The sequence below is a fragment of the Phyllobates terribilis genome, unplaced genomic scaffold (genome assembly GCF_046119375.1).
Source record: "Phyllobates terribilis strain yellow unplaced genomic scaffold, ASM4611937v1 Scaffold_8__6_contigs__length_399053987, whole genome shotgun sequence".
In the NCBI taxonomy this organism is placed as follows: Eukaryota; Metazoa; Chordata; class Amphibia; order Anura; family Dendrobatidae; genus Phyllobates; species Phyllobates terribilis.
This window is the reverse complement of record NW_027362768.1, coordinates 118,481,738-118,501,424: the sequence shown is the minus strand read 5'-3', so window position 1 is coordinate 118,501,424 and position 19,687 is coordinate 118,481,738. Positions and strand designations below refer to the sequence as shown.

Sequence of the window (19,687 nt, the reverse complement as noted above, 5' to 3'; positions counted from 1 at the left end):
GCGAGTATTTCAACCATAAAATCCATTTTTATTGACACATTTTAAAATTGCAGTAAAATAAAACAAATCACAGTGCTTCAAGAATGCGAATGGGCAGACATTAGTATTAAATCCTACTGATATTCAAGGTATACTGTGTTCCGGTTAAAGATATGAGGCTCACAAACAATGCCTATTGCTATCCCCTCATAGTGAAGTGTGTAATGAAGATAAATATTACTTATAGCATATTTCTGTCCCCAAATATTATAATAAATTGTGCAGTGATAATCACTATTGATATATAAAAAAATGCTATTAATTACACATATGGAGGGGCTATTGTGGTTAAGGTTATGAACCCATGGGGAAGTGTCCCGAAAGAATCCGAAACAAAGCCGCATAAAATGGAGCCACAAGTAAGAAGGAACCGAATAAAGTACCTGAGTCAGAGTAATAATGCTGTCGCCCATCCGTGACCCCGACGTACGTTTCAAATATTCTTCTTCAGGGAGTTGAGGTTTATCGGTCGCGTGGTGGTATATATATGAAGGCCCATCTCAGGTAAATGTGTGCGTTGCTGTTTCCGGTCCTCTTTGACCTCAAATGACGCATGCGCATAAGTGACAATCTCCTTCTTTCTGTGAAGCTTGATATTGATTTCTACAACTCACCGTTCTGAGTTATGTTTTTATTGTCGTTTCCTGTTTTTATGTGTTTTTAACTTCAGTTTGTATCACACAGATGTATATATATTTGATCATATACGATTGGTGGGAACCCATCACAGACTGTGACGCTGTTGATATTCATGAAGCTCCATCTAAATCAACCTTCAGGAACATCTATGACGGTGTATGGTAGTTCTGAGCTGACAAGCATCCATCATGGTACAATATTCAAGTCGATGATGTTTGGACTGGATTTCAATACCTAATACCTAACTCAGGTACTTTATTCGGTTCCTTCTTACTTGTGGCTCCATTTTATGCGGCTTTGTTTCGGATTCTTTCGGGACACTTCCCCATGGGTTCATAACCTTAACCACAATAGCCCCTCCATATGTGTAATTAATAGCATTTTTTTATATATCAATAGTGATTATCACTGCACAATTTATTATAATATTTGGGGACAGAAATATGCTATAAGTAATATTTATCTTCATTACACACTTCACTATGAGGGGATAGCAATAGGCATTGTTTGTGAGCCTCATATCTTTAACCGGAACACAGTATACCTTGAATATCAGTAGGATTTAATACTAATGTCTGCCCATTCGCATTCTTGAAGCACTGTGATTTGTTTTATTTTACTGCAATTTTAAAATGTGTCAATAAAAATGGATTTTATGGTTGAAATACTCGCTTCAGGTCTTTTCTTGGGGGACTAGTGTCCTATTTTGAGAAGAGAACAAGTGTATATAGTATGAGTAAACAGCTCTGCAGACTCAACCATCTGTTCTACCTCATACTCAGACGGGCAGCTGGAGATTTGGGAGCTGTGAGGAAGCAAGTGCGATTGGGGTGACACCTTTGAGGACTGGAGTATTTGTGATGTTGAAGTTGATGTGGAGGAGAGCCCACTTAAAGGAGCACTTGATATCCGTTGAAGCACCTGCTGTTTTTGTGCCTCATCTGGAATTTGTAGCGATTGGCGTGGCCGTAAGAAAGGGATCTTATCACATTGTCTGCTAAAAGAAGTAGACATTTTAGTTTGGCTGGAAGATGGTCTTTCTTCTGCAGATGTTACTGTTGCTTTAACACCTACCCCACGGACACAACCTTTTTTCCCCTTCCCAACACGCCTATTCCCCTTTCCACCAGCAGCAGGCCTTTTTCCACTCATTTTGGTGGTTAACTAATTCACAACTCTGGAGTTGTTTGCACAAAAAAACAATGGATGGGAACTGAGCAGAGCTGAGTGGCCAAACTGTGGTATTAGGCCAAAACTATTGGCTGGGTTAGATGGAGAAAAAAATTATATTCGATTTGCAACCTGATGGAGGTCAGTATAGATGGACTAATAGAACAAGTACCACACACAGCTAGAAGCCCAAATATTTTTTCAGAGGTATATGCAGAAAAAATATATATTTGACGCGCCCCCTGGGCCATGTTTGGGGAATACCCGGAGCCGGATCCGTTGGGGGTGGTAGTTCTCGTGGAGGTGACCCGGTCCGTGCCCAGGGTGTCAAACTAAGTGGCGATGTTTTTAGTGGCAGATGTGATATTGTTCGACTACGCCACCCGTTGAATGCGGTTATGAAACCGCCGCTGCAGGGCAGACCGCTGAGGCCGGTGGTACGGTTGTGCAGCGTGGATAGTATAACCCCCAACGGGAGGGGTATGGCCTCAGGGCAGCGGACGTGGATGATGGGGATGGTAGAATTGCACGCAGGCACCAGGAACCACTCAGAGACGGTGCGGTGTAGTTCAGGGTCTTTACTGGTGACAAAGATAGACCCTCCCGGGAGTACTGGCTAGCGGTCGGGGTCTGGTCAGTCCGTGAGCAGACAGGATCTCCCCTGGCCAGGCGGAGTTGTAGGCCTCCCCAACTAACTGTACTCTTCTTGGCTACCTTGCTAGAAGCGGGTAAAAGTAGCCCACGTCCCTGAGTGTACCTTGTGGTGCTCACCCGTATGGCCGGTGACTCGGGGCCTTCTGGTAGCCTCCGCTCCACGACGGCGGTGCTGGTCCCTTGCGTGTGACCGTGCCTTCGGGTTTCTTGGCCAGAGGACCTGAAATCCCCTGCCGGTCGGTTTCTGCTGCTGGGTATGGAACAGTCCCCACAGCCTCGGACTCCGTGTCCGGTGAGATCTCTTCAGCCAAGGCGAGCTATCTAGCTTCCAGCCTCTGGCACTCACTCCTGCTCCTACAGAGCTCCTGTTGTCACTTTCCCTGCAACTGCTCCACACCAGACCAGACTGTGTCTTTGTCTCTGTCTGTGTTCTTTTTTTAACCCCACCTCAGCCCCAGTTTATATAGGGGAAGTTCTTCCCCTCCCAGGACTGGGCAGGAGGTGTGGCATGCTTAGGATTCCTGACCAGGAGACCTCCCACCTGCTCACAGACGTAATATTGCTATTACTGTGGTAACCAGACCCCTGGGGTTCCACATTCCCCCCTAGTAAAATTTAGTACTCCGGGACTAAACATATTTTTTTTTTTTTTGAAAACATAACAGGGTATAAACAGGAACAATACAATAAGGAAAAACATGTTAAAGTGGTCACGGCGTGTCTGCAACCGGGTGCAATTTTTGAAACAAAAAGAGTGTCCATTTCACCAAAGAACAGGGAGCCGTAACCAGGTAGGGGTCTGTCCTGCCCCGAGTCTTTAACAGTCTTTAGTCCGTTCCTGGGTTACACTCCAAACATAGAGTTCTAGTAAATCCACAAAAGATACCTATAAAATAACTGGAAAAACATAATTATTTACAAGCAACAGTAAACAGGTAAATATTAATAAAACAGTCTAAACACTTTAGATCCTCCAACGTACGGGCAACTGGCCTCTAGTGGCCCTAGTAGACCTACGGAGCTTACTGACCGGTCCTGAGCTACAGGGTGTAGGAGCTGTCAAAGGTAAGCTGGGCAGCTGTCTACGGACTCTTTGGCTCACTAGGGGCATGGCAGGCTCACTATAAGCAGAGGGTCGATTCTCCTGGTCTGCTTGTGTGGGGTCTTCTGCCTCCTGGACCGGCTGCTCTTCCAGCTCTACCTGTTTTTCCGTAGGCACTTGGGATGCTGGCTGGAGGAAGGTGAGGACGGGTACCACAACAGCGCCATTTACTTGTGTCCAAGACCGAGGGAAGTCTCCGAGTACAGTACTGACCATCTCTTCCCTTTCCTCTGCGGGTCGAGGGTTTTCTTGATCTTCTTCAGGGTTTCGTAGCTGCTCGGGACACTTCTTCAGGTGATCTCGGGAGACAATGGCTGTGGTTTCTCCTCCATCCTTACTGATTGTGCAGATTTTTGGGTTTTCATGGCTTTATGGCAGTACGGTGTATGGGTCCTTCTCCCACTGGTCGTCCAACTTGTGGAGCCGTCTTTTCCTCTTCAAGACCTGCTCTCCAGGTACCAGGGGAACAGCGGGAGCACACTGGTTGTAAGTCTTCTCCTGTCTTTCTCTTGCTTGACGGAGACTTCGCTCAACGCTCTCCTGTACTTTCCGGTACTGCTGCTGCCTCTCTGTGTCCCAGTCTGCTTCTGGTGAAGTGTCCTCGGGTGTCAGGACTCCCATATCCAGATCAACAGGCAGCTTACCAGGTCTTGCTCTCATTAGGTAAGCCGGGGTACAGTTGGTAGAACCTACAGGGATGTGATTGTATAGGTCCACCAGATCAGGCAGTTTCTCAGGCCACAGACTGCGTTCTTCCAGGGGCAATGTTTTCAGAAGGTCTATCACCACCTGGTTCATCTTCTCGCAAAGTCCATTGGTTTGCGGATGATAGGGTGTTGTTCTTATCTTTCGGCAGCCATACAGAGTGCAGAACTCCTGGAAGACTTCCGCTTCAAAGGCAGGTCCTTGGTCCGTCAGCACCTGCTCTGGGTATCCGTGTGGACGGCAGAAGTGCTGCTGGAAGGCTCTAGCTGCTGTTTGAGCCGTTAAGTCCTTGACGGGGACTACAACCAAGAACCGGGAATAGTGATCCACGATGGTTAACGCATAGACGTAGCCACTTCTGCTGGGGGTCAGTTTTACATGGTCCAAGGCTACCAGTTCCAACGGCTGCCTGGTGACGATGGACTGCAGGGGAGTCTTCTGGCTGGCACGGTCCTTCCTTCTTAGGTTGCATGGGCCACAGTCTCTGCACCACCTCTCGATGGTCCCTCTCATGCCTACCCAGTGGAACCGCCCGCGCAGCAGGAACTCCAGCTTCTTCCATCCGAAGTGCCCAGCTCCGTCGTGGTATGCCTCCAGTACCATAGCCGCGTCTCTTCTTGGCACCACTACTTGCCAGATCAGTTCATGCGTCCGGGAGTTAACCATTCTGCGGCACAACTTCCCCTTGTAAAGGAACAGTCGACTCTTCTCAGCCCACAGTTGCTTGGTCTCCTCCGGAGCGTCTGGGTCAAGGCGGGCATCTGGCTGAGTCAGCATCTCCTTCACCCGTCGGACGGCTGGGTCACTGTCCTGCGTTTCCGCCCAGTTGTAATGAGGTAAGGGGTTGAACGTAGTGGATTGCTTACCCCTTACACGGTGGGAATACTGGGTAGTCCCATGACGGTGAAACGCGGGGAGTTCAACTTCTTCCAGTTCCCCTGGATCTTCCCCTACGTCCGGTAGGTTTGGCATTCTGGACAAGGCATCCGCGTTGGTATTGGAGCGTCCTGCCCGGTATTTGATCGTGAACTCATAGTTGGACAGGCGGGCCATCCATCTCTGCTCCAGGGCACCGAGTCTTGCAGTGTCCAGGTGTGTCAACGGGTTGTTATCCGTGTACACGGTGAACCGGGAAGAGGCGAGGTAGTGCTTAAAGCGTTCGGTGACTGCCCACACCACTGCCAGGAACTCTAGCTTGAATGAGCTGTAATTCTCAGGGTTTCTTTCGGTGGGTCGCAGTTTTCGGCTGGCGTAAGCAATTACCCGTTCTCTCCCGTGCTGGATCTGGGACAGTACGGCTCCTAGCCCGATGCTACTTGCGTCGGTGTAGAGGATAAAGGGCTGGCTGTAATCAGGGTACGCCAGGATTTCATCCCCCGTGAGGGCCATCTTCAGCTGGCGGAAGGACTCTTCTTCCAGCTTCTCCCATCTGAAGGGCGGCTTCTGGTTCTTGGCCTTCCTGGACTGGCCTATCAGGAGGTCCTGCATAGGAGCTGCCTTTTTGGTGAAACCGGGAATGAATCTTCGGTAGTAGCCTACCAACCTGAGGAACTGCCGCACTTCCTTTACGCTGGAGGGTCTTGGCCATTCCTGAATCGCGGTGATCTTATCAGGGTCGGGAGCCACTCCGTCAGCACTCACCACGTGTCCCAGGTACTGCACTTTTGGTTTTAGCAGGTGACACTTCGACGGTTTCACCTTCAGACCGTAGTTTGCCAGGGCTTCGAACACTTCCGCCAGGTGTTTCAGGTGGTCCTCGTAGGTTTTGGAATAAACTATAACATCGTCCAGGTACAGCAGGACCGTCTCAAAGTTCCGGTGTCCCAGACAGCATTCCATCAATCGTTGGAAGGTTCCTGGTGCGTTGCAGAGTCCGAACGGCATGCAGGTAAACTCGCTAAGTCCCATCGGGGTGGTGAATGCGGTCTTCTCCCGGTCCGCCTCTGCGACAGGAACCTGCAGTACCCGCTAGTGAGATCCAAAGTGGAGAAGAAGTTAGCAGATTTTAAAGCAGCCAAAGACTCCTCTATTCTTGGTAAGGGATACGCATCTTTGTGTGTGATACGGTTGATTTTCCGGTAATCTACACACATTCTCATGGTGTTGTCTTTCTTTTTAACCAAGACTAGTGGAGCTGCCCAGGGGCTACAGCTATCCCTGATTACCCCAGCCTCCTTCATGTCTCTAAGCATCCCCTTGGCGTGTTGGTAGTGTGCAGGGGGTACGGGACGATACCTCTCCTTTATGGGAGGATGGTCTCCCGTGGGGATGTGATGTTCCACTCCCTTCACTCGCCCGAAGTCTAGCGGGTGTTTACTGAACACTCTCTCGTATTCCTGGAGCACCCGGTAGACTCCCTGCTTTTGGTGAGCGGGTGTGGAGTCAGTACCCAAATGCAGTTGCTGACACCAGTCCTCCATTTGTTGTTTAGAGCCGTTACCTTCCTCTGGATGAGATGGAGGCAAGGGTTCCACGGACTGTACAGAATTTTGGTTGATGGTATACAATTTGGCTAGCGTAGCATACCGGGGCAGGTACACTTCCCTCTTCCCGATATTTATTATGCGAACGGGCACCCTCCCATGGCGTACATCAACCACCCCCCGTGCCGTCAAAATGGTGGGCCTACTATCTGAGTAGACTGGTTCTACCATTGCCTGGTAATCTCTACCTCTCAGACCAATAGCTGCCCGGCACCAAATCATCCTTTCACTTTTTGGGGGCATGGCAATAGGGAAAGGGTCACACATCCTCACGCTACCAATCTCACCACCGGAGAGTTCCACCTGTTGCCGTCGCATCAGTGCCCGGATCTCTTTTTGAAGCACTCGCTGCTGGCCGGAGCTGGCGTTCTTGGCAACCTGCTGTAAAATAAGAATCACCTCTGCAAGACAATTTTCAATCACATTAGTTCCTAGAGTTATCTTTGGGTGACTCTCGCGCTTGTCAATGTCTACAATGATCAGTCCCTGTGCTGCCAGTTCGACTTTACCGATTTTAATGGTCATCTCTTTAAATCCGATCTGTGGCACGGGCTGACCATTGCTGGCGATGATACTCAAGTCGTCGTCTGGGTAGCGGGTTATATCCGAGTCATTCCAGTACTGCTTGAAGAGCACGTACGGGATGGTGGTGACCTGTGACCCGGTGTCAAGTAGGGCACTCATAGGAATGCCATCCAGTACCACAGGCAAGACTGGACGTCCTCCCACGTATTTGTCACGCCAGTTCGATGGGCCTGGTGATCTTATTCCTAGGGGTTGGCCCTCTACCCCAGGTTGTGCCAGTTTAAAGGACAGTACCTTGCCATATGTCCGGGTTGATTGCAGCGGCGGCAGATGGGTTGTCCGTCCTCGTTGTATCGGTCGCTGGGTCTTCCTCTGGCCGGTGGGGTCCTCCTTGGTCGGCGCCACGGGATATCCTCCGGTCCGGATGCCAGCTGGATCTTCCCTGGAGTAGAAACCTGTAAAGACTGCACAGTTCGGGTTAGCGCGGCAACGCTTTTAGTTAGCTCTTGGACCTGATGGTGCAGGTCTGTAGCCGGGTCATTGTTTAAAGCCTGCGCATCAGCTCCCACAGGCCCTGCCGACAAGGGCGCCGTCTCCTGGTGGTAAGTGGTAGCAGGGCGTTTGTGGGTCACAGCGCCACCTGGTGCCGGTTCTCGGAGCACCCGGATGGCTCTGTCCTTGAACTGTGCAAAGTCCAGATGAGGGTCCTGTAAGGCCATGGCCCGCAACTGGGTTCGGTGGGCATTACAATGTAGACCCTCTATAAATTGTTCAGTCAACAGTTTGTCTTCGTTTCCCACGCCGTCAGGGTCGGCCTGCTTAATGGCTCTCAGGGCCTCTTGTAGGTTTAGCGCATAGTCCCTTATATTCTCATGTGCTCACTGCTTGCACCCGTAGAATCTAAGCTTGATCTCGGCTGAGGCACGGGTATCAAAGGTGTCCTTCAGCCGGGCTAGTATTTCTGCGACAGTCCTCCTCCTCCCAAGTGGCCAGGACTTTACCTCCCTTTGGGCTGCCCCTGTTAATTGAGCCACCAGGATGCTCACTTTTTGCTCTTCTGTGAGGGGGTACACCTGGAAGAGGCTATCCAGCCTTTCTTTGAAGTCATTTAGGGTATGTGACTCCCCTGAGTACTGGGGTAGCCAGGCTGCCCCCGGGATGTAGGGCATGGTGAAAGGCATGACCGCAGCAGCGGTGGTGCTGGCGGTGGCTGTAGCAGTGAAGCTCTCCTCCGTATCCGACATCCTCCTCCCCCCTAGTGGACCGTGGCCTACCTTGCGATGATCCTCTTCCGTAGGCCGCGGCTCCGCAGTGGATCGTCAGGGTTGAGGACCTTCCGTCGCGCTCCTGTGACGTCGGCGTCTGCTGGGCTCCTTCCAGGACCTTACGCAACGTCCGGACGTGAGGCGGGGCTTCAGTTCTCGCGCGCTTTCAGAGTCCACGCCCCTCTTCTTCCCGCGCGGCGTCCTCAAGATGGCGTCCAACGGCGGGAAAACTCCACGGATGGCGGGAAGAAGGCAAAAGATGGCGTCGGATGGCGGGAAAACTCCACGGTTGGCGGGAAGAAGGCAAAAGATGGCGTCGGATGGCGGGAATCTTCACCACAGGTAAGTTTAACAGTCTTTTTCAGGCGCGCAGTACCCGGTGGTTGCGGGCACGGAATCCTGCCGACTACGCCAAAAGTTGACGCGCCCCCTGGGCCATGTTTGAGGAATACCCGGAGCCGGATCCGTTGGGGGTAGTAGTCCTCGTGGCGGTGACCCGGTCCGTGCCCAGGGTGTCAAACTAAGTGGCGATGTTTTTAGTGGCAGATGTGATATTGTTCGACTACGCCACCCGTTGAATGCGGTTATGAAACCGCCGCTGCAGGGCAGACCGCTGAGGCCGGTGGTACGGTTGTGCAGCGTGGATAGTATAACCCCCAACGGGAGGGGTATGGCCTCAGGGCAGCGGACGTGGATGATGGGGATGGTAGAATTGCACGCAGGCACCAGGAACCACTCAGACGGTGCGGTGTAGTTTAGGGTCTTTACTGGTGACAAAGATAGACCCTCCCGGGAGTACTGGCTAGCGGTCGAGGTCTGGTCAGTCCGTGAGCAGACAGGATCTCCCCTGGCCAGGCGGAGTTGTAGGCCTCCCCAACTAACTGTACTCTTCTTGGCTACCTTGATAGAAGCGGGTAAAAGTAGCCCACGTCCCTGAGTGTACCGTGTGGTGCTCACCCGTATGGCCGGTGACTCGGGGCCTTCTGGTAGCCTCCGCTCCACGACTGCGGTGCTGGTCCCTTGCGTGTGACCGTGCCTTCGGGTTTCTTGGCCAGAGGACCTGAAATCCCCTGCCGGTCGGTTTCTGCTGCTGGGTATGGAACAGTCCCCACAGCCTCGGACTCCGTGCCGGTGAGATCTCTTCAGCCAAGGCGAGCTATCTAGCTTCCAGCCTCTGGCACTCACTCCTGCTCCTACAGAGCTCCTGTTGTCACTTTCCCTGCAACTGCTCCACACCAGACCAGACTGTGTCTCTGTCTCTGTCTGTGTTCTTTTTTTAACCCCACCTCAGCCCCAGTTTATATAGGGGAAGTTCTTCCCCTCCCAGGACTGGGCAGGAGGTGTGGCATGCTTAGGATTCCTGACCAGGAGACCTCCCACCTGCTCACAGACGTAATATTGCTATTACTGTGGTAACCAGACCCCTGGGGTTCCACATATTCAGTTTGCAACCTGATGGAGGTCAGTATAGATGGACTAATAGAGAAAGTCCCACACACTGCTAGAAGGCCAAATATTTTTTCAGAGCTAGATGCAGACAAAAAATTATTTTGAATTTGCAACCTGATGGAGGTCAGTATAGGTGGACTAATAGAACAAGTCCCACACACTGCTAGAAGGCCAAATATTTTTTCAGAGCTAGATGCAGAAAAAAATTATATTCAGTTTGCAACCTGATGGAGGTCAGTATAGATGGACTAATAGAACAAGTCCCACACACAGCTAGAAGCCCAAATATTTTTTCAGAGGTAGATGCAGAAAAAAATTATATTCAGTTTGCAACCTAATGGAGGTCTGTATAGATGGACTAATAGAACAAGTCCCACACACAGCTAGAAGCTCAATATTTTTTCAGAGGTAGATGCAGATAAAAAATTATTTTTAATTTGCAACCTGATGGAGGTCAGTATAGATGGACTAATAGAGAAAGTCCCACACACTGCTAGAAGGCCAAATATTTTTTCAGAGATAGATGCAGAAAAAAATTATATTCAGTTTGCAACCTGATGGAGGTCAGTATAGATGGACTAATAGAAAAAGTCCCACACACAGCTAGAAGCCCAAATATTTTTTCAGAGGTAGATGCAGATAAAAATTATTTTTCATTTGCAACCTGATGGAGGTCAGTATAGATGAACTAATAGAGAAAGTCCCACACACTACTAGAAGGCCAAATATTTTTTCAGAGCTAGATGCAGAAAAAAATTATATTCAGTTTGCAACCTGATGGAGGTCAGTATAGATGGACTAATAGAACAAGTCCCACACACAGCTAGAAGCCCAAATATTTTTTCAGAGGTAGATGCAGATAAAAATTATTTTTAATTTGCAACCTGATGGAGGTCAGTATAGATGGACTAATAGAGAAAGTCCCACACACTGCTAGAAGGCCAAATATTTTTTCAGAGCTAGATGCAGATAAAAATTATTTTTAATTTGCAACCTGATGGAGGTCAGTATAGATGGACTAATAGAGAAAGTCCCACACACTACTAGAAGGCCAAATATTTTTTCAGAGCTAGATGCAGAAAAAAATTATATTCAGTTTGCAACCTGATGGAGGTCAGTATAGATGGACTAATAGAACAAGTCCCACACACAGCTAGAAGCCCAAATATTTTTTCAGAGGTAGATGCAGATAAAAATTATTTTCAATTTGCAACCTGATGGAGGTCAGTATAGATGGACTAATAGAGAAAGTCCCACACACTGCTAGAAGGCCAAATATTTTTTCAGAGCAAGATGCAGATAAAAATTATTTTTAATTTGCAACCTGATGGAGGTCAGTATAGATGGACTAATAGAGAAAGTCCCACACACTGCTAGAAGGCCAAATATTTTTTCAGAGCTAGATGCAGATAAAAATTATTTTTAATTTGCAACCTGATGGAGGTCAGTATAGATGGACTAATAGAGAAAGTCCCACACACTGCTAGAAGGCCAAATATTTTTTCAGAGCTAGATGCAGAAAAAAATTATATTCAGTTTGCAACCTGATGGAGGTCAGTATAGATGGACTAATAGAACAAGTCACACACACTGCTAGAAGCCCAAATATTTTTTCAGAGCTAGATGCAGAAAAAATTATATTCAATTTGCAACCTGATGGAGGTCAGTATAGGTGGACTAATAGAATGATGCTATGCCCAAAAGATTTTACTTCACTAGGTGCAGTAAAAAAATTGGTATTCTATACACAGGTGGTATATCTTGCAACACAGATAGGCTACTCCACTGACTAACACACTCTGCAATAGGCCAAAAAGGATTAGCTTTGCTAGATTCAGCCAAATGCTGTGAAAAAAACTTTCACAGCACTGGCACAGACCTGCCTGGCAAAAACTGATAGGAACTGATGTAACCTAGTTCTGAAAAGGACTGCAATTACAATTAGTCTTTACTCCCACAATCTATCTATTTAAGAGCACAGACCTGCCTGATAAAAGTCATAGGAAATGCTGTAACCTAGTACTTAAAAGGACTGCAATCACAACTATTCCCTACTCCCAAGCTATCTGTAGATTTGTGCGAAAATTGGCTTGAAATTAACAAGGTATAGTGCACACAGCAACAGCGGTGCCGTCTAACACGCAGCTGCAGCAGTGAGAAAATGGTGGCGACGGGGAAAATGACTTGGTCTTATAGGGCAAGGACATGTGACATACACTGCCAATGACACATGCCCTTGCTTGTGTGAAAAACAGCAGTTCGCTCCGTGTGTGCGCTGCTGATAGGCTGACAGACTGCACCTCCCCACTGCAAATGCGGGAAAGAGAAAAAAAAATGGAGATCTTCATTATTCCTGCAGAGATCCATCCCCTGCCCCTCCCCCCACCCCGCTGTACACTCAAACTGCGTATTAACATTAATTTTCATCATTACTGAGAAAAAATCCAGTTATGATTTTGGTGCACGAACAGTTATCGAACATAACCTCGAACAGCCGAATTTTTCTCAAATCGTTCGTGTTCGCCGAACGGCTCGAACACCGCCCAAAACAGCTCGAATTTGAGATTGGCGAACAGTTCGAGTAGAACAACGCTCATCTCTACTACAGACGGCGCAGCGTCTTAACCCGAGGCAGGCCAGGTGGTCTCTTTTCTTTTCCCGGTTCAATTTTTCCATTCATTTTTTAAAAGGGTAAAAGAATCCTCAGGCGGATGCATTGTCCCGGTCTATGGATACGGCTGAGGACGAGGACGAGCCCCGGCTTATTGTTCCACCAGAATGTATGCGGACGGTGGCTCCAGTGTCCCTAAACCCGGTTCCTCCCGGGAGGACATTTGTTCCTCCTAATTTACAGAATGAAGTACTGTCTTTGGCACATGCCTCTAAGATCGGAGGTCATTTTGGGGTCAGACGTACCACGGAGCTTCTCCAACGGTCGTATTGGTGGCCTCGGTTGGCCCAAGACATTAAGGAATATGTCCAAGCATGTGTCTCCTGTGCGAGAAATAAACCGTCCCATCAGAGGCCAGCTGGTCTTCTTCATCCGTTACCCGTGGTGGATAGACCTTGGGAGCTGGTAGGGATGGACTTTATTGTTGAGTTACCTAAGTCCCGGGGAAACACGACAATATGGGTGGTGTCTGACCATTTCTCCAAGATGGTTCACCTGGTTCCTTCGCCCAGGGTTCCTTCTTCCCGGGTTCTGGCATCACTGTTCATTCGTCACATTTTCCGTCTCCACGGAATGCCTGATAGGATTGTCTGTGACCGGTGTCCACAGTTTTCCTCCTGGTTCTGGAGAGAGTTGTGCAACTTGCTCTCCATTGAACTGAATCTCTCTACTGCCTATCACCCGGAGACTAATGGCCTGGTGGAATGCACTAACCAGACGCTTGTGACATACTTGCGTCAGTTCGTTTCGGCCAACCAGAATGACTGGACGATATTGCTACCCTGGGCTGAGTTTGCCCTGAACAACGCAGTGGCGGATTCCACAGGTCAGACTCCATTCCTCCTAAATAATGGGCAACATCCGCTAGTTCTGGTCCCTATGCTGGTTTCCTCTGTGGAACCTGGGGTCAGAGATTGGGCTCTGGAGGCGCGGGAGGTTTGGGATCGTACCCAGGAGGCTATATTGGCTTCCAAGAATCGGATGAGAGAGTCGGCTGACACTCATCGCAGTCCGGCCCCCGTATTATCGCCGGGCGACAAAGTGTGGCTCGCAGCTCAGAATATCAGAGTACGTGGAGAATCCGCTAAGTTTGCCCCCCGTTTCATTGGTCCATTCAGAATTTTAGCCCAGGTAAATCCCGTAGTGTACCGGCTACAGTTGCCACGACACAAGAGGATTCATGACACGTTTCATGTGTCACTTCTTAAGCCGGTTCACCTGTCAAAATTCTCGGAACCCCAACCTGCTCCTGACATCAGGGGGGATGATTTTGAGGTGCAGGCGATTGTGGGGTCCAAGATGGTCTGCGGGAAAAAACATTACCTCATACACTGGAGGGGCCACGGATCTGAGGATCGTTCCTGGGAACCCGTGGACCACATTCACACTCCCCTTCTCATTGAGGAATATGAGCGTCAAGTGGAGGGGGAGGTTAGAGGGGGGATAATGTTAGGTACCAGGCGGTTGCTGGATCTGAAATGGGTTCAGAATCATCAGTGGATTTGGTGGTCTCCCATTCAGGTCCAGCCAGGGCTGATGCTGAACAGCATCACCGTCAGTCCCAACGCCTAGCCAATGCACGAGATGTGCAAGTTGTATCTTGGGTGTTTGTGCCTAGCGCTATGAAGTATAGGTTGCGGAGGGAGTCAGGGCTCCGGCAGCCTAAGTCCAAGATGCATCACACTGAGCATGCCCGTGACATGGCGGACCGTGATTGGTGGTTCGGGAACCAGCTGATCCGGTGACCTGGCACCGCCTGATTGGTCACAGGTGACGTCACTAATGGTGCGACAGTGGGGTAGGGCTTAATCTTTAAAAGGCCCGCCCACAAACATGGTGGCGCGCTCAGATCATAGAGCATGATGCTTGTGTGTGGACGTCTGTGCTCCACGTGTAGTTTCTGCTAGGCAGGTTAGCTCCATAGAGGCAGGCTAGTGGAAGTAGGCAGGTAGCTTCGCCTTGCAGACTGGCTCTGTCAGTGGGGGTCACCTTACACCCCGAGCAGCCTGCAGGACCACGTGGAGAAACACTCCTCTGTCAGGTAGCACGCTGGCAGAGGGCACTTACCCGTCGGCGTGAGTCACACGCATCTTAGCGCCAATCCCTACAGCGTAGCGCCTGTATCGAAGACAGGGCTACTGCTTTTCCCTCGGTCCCACATCTCCCTGCGGTTCTTGGAGATTGTGTGAACCGCTGAAACCCGCTCCGTGTGCATTAACACGGAGTGGTTCTTCAGTTAAGTAGGTGCTATCCCGGTCACTCTTTTCCCGTGCAGTTAACGGAGATAGAGCGAACCGCTAAACCCGTTCCTGTGTGCTGTAACATGGAGGGGTTTAACATTTAAGTTTGTTACTTTACTTTCCACCCGGAAAGTGTTCGGCAGCAGTCCTCCAGGCTGCATCGCGGACCCCGGGGTTGGTTGCGTTCCATTTTAATAAAGTTGTCTGCAACCGCCCTCCTAACACTGTGGTATATGAACCTCTGAATTGTAAAGCGCTGCGGAATATGTTGGTACTATATAAATAAAGATTATTATTATTATTATTATTATTATTATTATTGGTCCAATAGTCTTTATTAAGTGACCAGCTTACAGGTTTAGGAAGGACCTGGATGCCTTTCTTAAAATATATAAAATTTCTAATTTTTGGAGCTATTTTTGAAGATGCTACATTGATCCAGAAATTTGGAATTAGAAAGAGATTTTCCCCTAATATGGGGAGATTTGTCTCTAGAACATTGTCTTTCTCTAGATCAACATGTTAGGATTATAGGATAGACCCTGTGGTCCAGTGTCTTTTATTCAACCTTAAAACAATGAAACTATGTAACTGAGCATGCAAAATAAGACCATGTATCTCTATACCAAGTGTCTTCAACCTGTGGCTCACAAGTCACATGTAGCCCGTGAGCCTATGATGAGTGGCTTGCAGCTGTCTGCCAGCTTGGTGCATTAGCAGGCCTAACAAACAGCTATGAAGAGCAGGTCTCCAGATGGTGACTTTTTTGAGAAGCCCCATAGAAGAGCAGATCTGGATGCATATTTACTGACCTAGGGGGTTTAGAAATAAGTTAAGTCTAGTAATCTGGAGATAGGATGATGCTGCCAGTAGGAGGAGAAGTAAAAGCTGGAAGTGATAGCGTGCTTTAGCACGTGATGCAAGCATACTGAATCTGGTTAAGGTGGGAATCCCAGAATATAAGTATACTGCCTCGGTGTAATTTCTGTGGGAAAGCTTTGTTTGTTAATATACTAGATGAACTCACCATTGTAGGCATCCATCATCGCATAGGTTACGGAAGTCCAGCAAGCCCCTCGGCCACCGCAAATAAGTCTAATATAAGGACAAAAAAAAGCCAGCGTCTCCGATAAAATCGTTACGATTAACACAGTTCAAGTTGAAAAGTGTCAGCACCAAAGCACTGTCCTGTTTGTGACCTGATTTTAATAAAGCTGCCAAGATTTTATCGAAGGTGCCGGCTTTTTTCGTCATTATATTGGAATTGTCTGTCATTATAACAGAGTGCTTTGGGTGTTGCTAATTTGAGGGGTATGAGAGCAGGATGTTACTACTCCTGGGGAAGAGGGAAATGTTTGCATGTGGCTTGAAACCCGCTCTCAGATCTTAATGTGGCTCTAAAGGTATCAAAGGTTTGCGGACCACTGCTCTATACTAAGGAGCCATACACCTCCATGTACAGTGCAATTGGCTATGACAATGCATGAGCCTTAATTAATAAGTAATTTAAAGGAATTGTCTTAGCACAAGATTTATGACATATTTCTGTAATATACCATCATCATACTTTCAACTATAAAGAGTGAGTGACTTTCAATAGGTGTCGCCCGAAGAATGAGATTTTACATCATTTAACCACTTAATGGTTTCCATACCCTGAAGCGGTTAAAAGAGTTAACAAAAGACTAGACGTGCACAGCTAGGTCATCTCTACATTGCTGTGCATTATGTTCATATTTGGCAGTGCTGTTTCCTGCAGAATTCAGGAATCTGCATGAAGAAGGCATAATGCGCATATAACCTAAGAGTGATTTTACAAGCATTTTTAGTTATTTTTTATAAAACACATCACAACTATAGCTTTAGAGGTTAATTGTTTAACCAATGACAGAGTAGATCAAGCAAGGAGGAGAATTACAGGTCAAATCTATATATTTTGCATTGCTTTTGAATCCTCTTCTGTCTTTGACTTTAAAAACAGCATAAAATCTGGCACAGAAACAGCAGCATTTTTTTAAGACAACCTTATTACAGTTATTTTATTGTATTCAAAGAATAATGTTCATAACCTCAGGTAATCGATGCCACGTCTCTTAAACTGGTATGTTCATACATTGTTAGAAAAAGGTTGGTTAAATTTATTTATTTATTTCAACATTTTTTAAGCCACCTTTCAGTACACATTGGCCTTTATTCAAAATTATTTTTTGTAATTGCCTAAATAAAAGTTTTAAATTCTACATGCTGTGCTTCTGTGTGATACTAGACAGCAGACAGCTAATGTTTGCATTCTTTCCTTCCGATTGCATATTCGTCTGTTTTCATTTACATTTAAATATATATTATTTTGCAGACGCTGTATGATGGAACACTATGAATGGGGAATGTACATCAAGGCCATTACACATCGTTAGCTGCATGGAATGGCATTGCTGTTCGAAAATGATGAAAAGCAAAAATGTCTATTATGTTCTTGCCTCCTACAGCTTGGGTATTCTGACTTTGCTGTTCATTCTATTTTATTGTTTTGTATAAAACAGCTCATAATTGGAAAAGAAAAATAGGACAAGGTTAGTTAAAATTCCACATACCTCTCCGATTATATCTGCTACTTTTGGAACAGGCTTTCCTTTCTGATGACTGAAAGTTGGTGGACTTTGTCCATCCCAATCCTGAAGCTCCTCAATGCTCTTCAGGTAGAGAAGTGCCTTCAGACCTGTGCAGTAGTCATCAATAACAGTGAAGTCTTGATTCTGTATCGCACTGCAGACCTGAAAATTACAATAAAATAGTTTAGCATTTTCTTTCTTTTCTATGAAGACAAATTAAAAAAGCACTCCCATCAAAATTTTTACCCTCTTAATATATTGCTGTCATCATATTATATAGCACTGTGTATTTACAATTGATCATTTTTCCTTTCTAGCCAGTTACAGTAATTCTTCGCTTTTCCTTTAGGTCTATGACATCACGCAATTAAAAACAGACTGGTTGAATCCTTGTAAGCTACAGTATATGTAGAATTTCCCTGCATGAGTCATCACAGCAAAAGTGTCAGGCAGGGGGCGAGGAGCTGAGCAGCTAGGTCAGGAGCTGAAGTGGGGGATGACTCATGCAGGAAAAAGAGACTTCCTGTTTCTACATAGAGCAGAGAAAAGAGAAGAATTAACTGTGTAGAAAGGCAAAATAAGCAACTGTAAGTACACAGTGCTATATAATATGATGATTGCAATAGAGAATAAAAACTTTGATGGGAGTGCTTCTTTAAGGGTGCATTTACATAGGCCGGCCATAGCCATTGAACAACTGCGAATGGCTTCATGCAAGCCGATTGAAAGTCAGTTAATCAATAGACTGTAAGGACAGGTTGTCTTGACTTCCTAACCCCTTTACCACCTTGGGATTTTCCATTTTTGCTCTCCTTCTTCCCAGAGCCATAACTTGTTTATTTTTCCATCAATATGGCCGTTTGAGGGCTTGTTTTTTGTCGCATGAGTTGTCACAGTTGATTTTACTATGTAGTGTACTGGAAAAATGGAAAAAAAATTCCAAGTGCTGTGAAATTTAAAAACAACTGCGTAGTATCGGCGTCTCTGCCCCCTGACAGGCAGAGACACCGTCCCTTTTACCGCCGCGCTCCTGGCCCCGGCGTCTTCCGGCTCTCCTGCTGCTGCCGGCGCACGCAGCTTCCCGGCACCGTGCTTAGGGCTCGTGTGCTCCCTCCCTCTTAAAGGAGCCGCGCATGCCGTCCTAAGGAGTCCCCGGCCAATGGCCGGAGGACCTCTCATATAAAAGGCACCTCCTCCAAAATGGAGCTGCCCGTGCAAGGTTGTAGCTTTGTGTCCTAAACTCTGCTTCAGCCTTCAGGTCCCACTGCTAGCCTGACTACCAGTCCAGTCCGCCATCCTGACTACCAGTCCAGTCAGCCAGCCTGACTACCAGTCCAGTCCGCCAGCCTGACTACCAGTCCAGTCCGCCAGCCTGACTACCAGTCCAGTCCGCCAGCCTGACTACCAGTCCTGTCCACCAGCCTGACTACCAGTCCAGTCCGCCAGCGTGACTACCAGTCCAGTCCGCCAGCCTACCAGTCCAGTCCGCCAGCCTGACTACCAGTCCTGTCTGCCAGCCAGATTACCAGTCCTGTCCACCAGCCTGACTACCAGTCCTGTCCGCCAGCCTGTCTTCCAGTCCAGTCCGCCAGCCTGACTACCTGTCTCTGCCTGCCAAGTGTAATCTCCAGCCCGACGGTCTGCCTACGATCCAAACCCGCCAGTTTGTCTATGGGCCTAGCTTGCCCGCCTACCCAGAGAACGTTCCAGTTACCTGCCGTGCCTATCGATCAGCCTACCTGGAGGCTCCTACAAGTTACCTGCCGTGCCTATCTGTCAGCCTACCCGGAGGCTCCTAACAGTTCCCTGCCTTGCCTACCCAGAGGCTCCTGCCAGTTACCCATGGGAGTCACCTGCTCTCATACAAGGACAGGCCCAGAGTAGCACCTGGTCCCTCTGCTTGGTCCTTCCCTGGTTCACGGAGTCTATTGAGCCACCGTGCGACCTTGGTCAGTCCGAGTTGATACCTAGTCACGCCCCTCTGGCCCCTCCTTGCACCACAGCACAGAGGTTCCACCACCCGGATCCGTAACAAACTGCAATTCCACAATTGTTTTTTTTTTTTTAATTTACCATGCTCATTAAATGCTAAAACTGACTTGCCATTATGATTCTCCAGGTCATTACGAGTTTGTA

At 48.0% G+C, this 19,687-nt stretch overlaps 1 protein-coding gene across 1 annotated transcript in view; it reads right to left on the bottom strand.

Moving 5' to 3' along the window:
• The window catches only part of DPYD (dihydropyrimidine dehydrogenase), a 2,479,659-nt gene that overhangs the window by 319,343 nt on the left and 2,140,629 nt on the right, over positions 1 to 19,687 (bottom strand). Inside the window, exon 20 of the mRNA XM_073643235.1 lies at positions 17,534 to 17,713. Coding sequence (XP_073499336.1) covers positions 17,534 to 17,713 — 180 coding nt within the window. The remainder of the gene's footprint in view (positions 1 to 17,533; positions 17,714 to 19,687) is intronic.